The 4,869-nt window shown below is 25.7% G+C and overlaps 1 protein-coding gene across 1 annotated transcript; it reads left to right on the forward strand.

Annotated features, from left to right (window-relative positions):
• Positions 1-491: 491 nt before the first annotated feature.
• LOC102681223 (sarcolemmal membrane-associated protein) lies at positions 492-4,291 on the forward strand. The gene has a single exon (XM_006625188.2). It carries the CDS (start codon positions 1,326-1,328, stop codon positions 3,714-3,716), a length of 2,391 nt encoding a protein of 796 aa, XP_006625251.1. The 5' UTR covers positions 492-1,325; the 3' UTR covers positions 3,717-4,291.
• The last annotated feature ends 578 nt before the right edge of the window (positions 4,292-4,869 follow it).

Here is a 4,869-nt window from a genome sequence, read left to right on the forward strand (position 1 = left end):
ATATATATATATATATATAAAACTTAATAATATTCTGAAATCATAGTAATTATTTTTAGATCTTAGATAAATTAAATTATAATATAAAAAAATAAAAATATAGTATAAATCATAAAAACTAAAATGTACAGTATTTTACATTTAACAAATGAAATATTGAAATATTTTATTTTTTAAAAACAAATTTGTAACATTTTCTAATCTTTTATTCTATATTTTGCAAAAAAAATATAAATATATTCTTTAATACAATAAAAAATCGAAATCAAAATATGTATTTTACTCTTTAGTTTTGTGTTTGTAATTAATTTTGATTGATATTTCAATATTATTATTAAATTTTACAGCAAATTTAACAAATTCTTTATTACTAAATGTAAATAAGTAAAATCAAATATACAAATGTTTTAATAATTAGTATAATTATTATAGCGCTTTGTTTTATTATTTTAAAATATACCAATATTATTTCTATCATATTTTTTAATGATTATAAATATCTTTTTAAATATCTTAATAAACCCTGTTAATGATTGTTTACAATGTAGTACACCCAAGAATTTACGTACTTTGAATTTGCTACACCGTTGTAATTGTATAGATGACTATACTGCCGTCGGTCGATAAACAGCGAAACGCGGAATTGAAAAGTACTGAGTTGAAGGAACGTGGACCGTTTGTATCTCAATACAGTAATGCAGTAGTTCGAGAACAATATTTTTGGTCTTTATCTAGTTGATCACAACATTACTCGATTCATTATGTTCGAGTATTGTTGATTACGTATTGTGTGTTTCACACTTTTCCAATGAACTTCCTTGAATATACCGTCGAAGACTTCAAAGTGCAAAGGAATTGGTACGAAGGACGAAAGTGTGAAAGCGTACGCTCACCGCTACTTACGCGAAGAAACATATCTTTTGACTATTTTCAATAGACTTGGAAAATTTGATCTGATTATATTTTGATGAAACATTCGTTGAAGTAATCAAGGAATATTCTGGATTTGACTAATTGACAAGTACAGTAACCGTAACATTTGTACTAGAAATTTTATGATAAATAGAAAAGGAATACCACAAGGTCGTTGAAATAGTAATAGAATCTTTTTTTGCTGTAGAGACATTTGAATACGTATGTCGGGTGTGAATAGTGGCTTTTGTGACAAATCAAAACGACAGTAAAAATATTCAATGATATTAAAACGTGTGATTTTCAATTTTCAAACTTATTATTCTTCATTATGTGTTTGTAATTAATTTTTCTTTATACGTGTTTTGTACTGTTCTTGGAAAGATTTGTTGTTTTTGGATTTTATATCGGCTATGGTTGTAGCCAGTGGTGAGTGGGTACAAAATGCCAGTTTTCCTGCCAATCAGAATTCCAACCTGAAAATAAATTCTGTACAAAATAACAAAATGACAGCAAAAGGAGTCTTAATTTGTCGTGATAATTCTCATCCTTTTGAAGAGCGTACATTAATATTGGACCAACCTGTTAAAATTGGTCGTTCTGTAGCGAGAGCTAGAGCTACTCCAAATAATGCAATTTTTGATTGTAAAGTATTATCGAGAAATCATGCATTATTATGGTATTCAGGTGGAAAGTTTTTTTTACAAGATACACGTAGTAGTAATGGAACATTTGTTAATAATCAAAGACTCAGTGCAGCTAGTTTAGAATCAGCACCAAAAGAAGTATGTTCAGGTGACATAGTGCAATTTGGAGTAGATGTAATAGAAAGTACAAAAAAAGTTAGGCATGGATGTATAGTTGCAACATTAAAATTATATTTACCAGATGGAAAAGAAGCTAAAGCTAGTCATAGCACAGCTGTTACATCACCATTTAATAATGTTTCTTTGGAAGATGTGTATAAACTAAATCAAGTTATGCAAGAAGCTTCAAGACGTGAGAAAGCACTTTATTCTAAGTTAGCATATCTTCAACAACTTGTAGCAAATACTCGAAAAGCTGCCAATCAATCTTGGAAAGCATTGATAACAGAAGATCGGTTATTATCTTGGGTGGAAAGTATGGAAAATCAATTGGCAGTTTATTCTAAAAATTACACAGAGGATAAAATTAGAAATGAATTAGTAGCACTTCAAGAAGAAAAGATACAATACCAAAATGCAGCAAAAGAGGCATTACAAAAAGTATTACAAGAAAAATTGGAGGTAACTCAGAGATTAGTTCAATTAGAAGGACGTTTAAATGAAACAGAAGAAGAATGTCAAAGTCTTCATAATGTAGCAAAATATACACAAACAGAACTTCAAGAATTATGTAGTAAATATACTGAAGCACAAAAAAAATTACAAGAAACTACAAATAAATTGAAAGAGAGTGAAGAAAAAATAAAAGATATAGTACAAAATACAGAACAAGAAAAGCAAGAACTTTTAAAGAGACTTGAAGATCAATCTAGAATTGAAAAAAATTTGCAGGCAAGATTACGTGATTCTCGGTTAGATTCTGTTAATATTTATAAGCAGATCACTGCCCTCAGAAATTATATGCAAATTCTGCAGGATATGAATTCAAAGTTAGTAACAAGTGATATTATAGATTTAAAGGATGAAGAAAATCCTATTGAGGCTATCAATATTATTCTTAATAAATTAAATTCCATTCATGTTGACAATATAGATATTGATGCAGAGACTAACTTTTATTCTTTGAAAGATGAACATGATAATCAAATTAATTCACAAGATATTGATTCAAATCAGTTGAAAAATTCTGATGATTCTTTTTCAAAAGAACAAATGGATGATTCATTGGCTAATAATGATAATTCAATAGAATATATTTTACCACCACCTTCTCGAAAAACTTTAGTTAATGGAAATGTAAATGTAATAGATAATACAGATATAAATTCAGAGCCTGATGTTAATTCAGATATAACTGATGATGCATGTAGTATTACCAATTTTGATACAAGTGAAATATCTGTTTTTGAAATTCAAAAAGAGGAACCTTTATATGCAAGAGAAGAATTTTTTGTACCTTACAAAATGGAAGTTAGATTTATATGTGAAGAAAATAGTAAACAATTAGAAACTTCTAATTTTTCTCAATCTGTTCAAAAAATAAAGGAAAATGAAGAAACAGAAATTAATATTGACAGCACAAATAACATTAAAATTATTTCAAATGAACCTTTTATAGAAATTGATCAACTGGAAAAGAAGGATGAAACAGATAAAGATAGCAATGAATTAGATGAACAATATGAAGAACATTTAGAAGGAGATTATGTTAAAACCTTAAAGCCATTATCCAAAAATGATACTACAGAACATGGTATACATACAAGAGAATATATATTGCAAACTTTGATAGGATCTTTAGATTCATTAAGAATTGAAGATAATTTAGAATCACAACAAATTATTAAAAAAGAATTAGAAAATCTTAAGGATTGGTTAATTTGTGAACCTCATGAAGAAATTGTAGAAAAACTGAAAGAAATATATTATCGTGCCAAGAATGAAGCTCAAAGAATTGAAGAACTCCATGAAGAATTAGTTATTTTAAAGGAAAAATACAATGCGTTTACTGAAGAAAAGGCAGAACTTTCGAAAAAATATACAACTCTTAAAGCACAATGTGGTGACTTGTTAAATACAACTTACACTGTACCAATACATTATGTAGCACCTATTGCAATTATATTAATATGGATGTTGCTTGAAAAGATATTTTAATGTTTTCTTTTTGTTTTTTGTATATAACTTTTACAATTGATTAATATAAAATTTTCTTTTTTTGCTTTTTTTTTTTAATTAAGTTGTTATAAACATTCAAATGATCAAAATATAACAAACATAGGACGTATAATTTCAATAAAAAAATTTGAACATTTTTATACCGATAAAAATATTAAAAATTGTATATATTTTTCCGATATTTGTTATTAAAGCACCAATCTCAGAAGATGTTCTAATAAATTATAAAGTTAAACTATAAAGCAAAAGTATACCATGTTACCATTTAAAAAAAAAGAACCAAAATCAAATTAAGCAGAGAATTGTAGCAATAAATATGTATATAGAAAAAGATTTTAGGCTAGGAGGAATGTTTAGAAAAATATAGACAATACCATGTAAAATGTTCAATATGCTGCCAATCTCGATATCATATCTTCTTAAATAAAATGGTATTAATCTCGATTTAAAAATATAATACACAATTTACGTCATTATTTTTTGCAATCAATTTAAGCACTGCACCCAACAATTGTATTATTATATAAATTATAAATAACGTTTATATGCAAAAATCGATTTTTATAAATGCCCATCGATATATCCTACGTCTTAATAATCTTCCCTTAATATTTCTCCTAGAATTAATCTCGAATCTGTGCTAAATTAAAATACTCGATATTTATTTTAAACGATTCAGAGATGTGTTCAAAGTAAATCATTATTTAGTTCGATTTTTTCAACATTTTTTAATATTAAAAATTTATATAAGAAGAATAATAATAAGCTGAAAGAAATCGAATTTATCTATTCTTTACGATTAATAATCATATTATGTACATTTTAATTATAAATTAATGTTGATTTAAAGAAATTATTTAATCTTAAATATTAGTCAGTTTTAAATTGTAGTTTTTTTTCTCTCTTTTCTATTGTAACTAATGTAATTGTTTCTTGTACATACTTAAAAATCATTTATTAATATATAATATTTAGCATGATTTAATACAAAGCTTTGATTAATAATTATTTTTCATAGTGCTATTTTTTTTTTTTTTTTGCATATGCGCTTGTCTTTTTCTTTTTTCTTTGTCTTTTTTTATTATTATTATTATTATTATTATTATTATTATTATTATTATTATTATTATTA

The sequence above is a fragment of the Apis dorsata genome, unplaced genomic scaffold, assembly GCF_000469605.1.
Source record: "Apis dorsata unplaced genomic scaffold, Apis dorsata 1.3 scaffold_51367, whole genome shotgun sequence".
Taxonomy (NCBI): Eukaryota; Metazoa; Arthropoda; class Insecta; order Hymenoptera; family Apidae; genus Apis; species Apis dorsata.

What these genes read in the sequence shown, in the direction of transcription:
- LOC102681223 (XM_006625188.2), top strand. Translation starts at nt 1,326, where the DNA reads ATGGTTGTAGCCAGTGGTGAGTGGGTACAAAATGCCAGTTTTCCTGCC.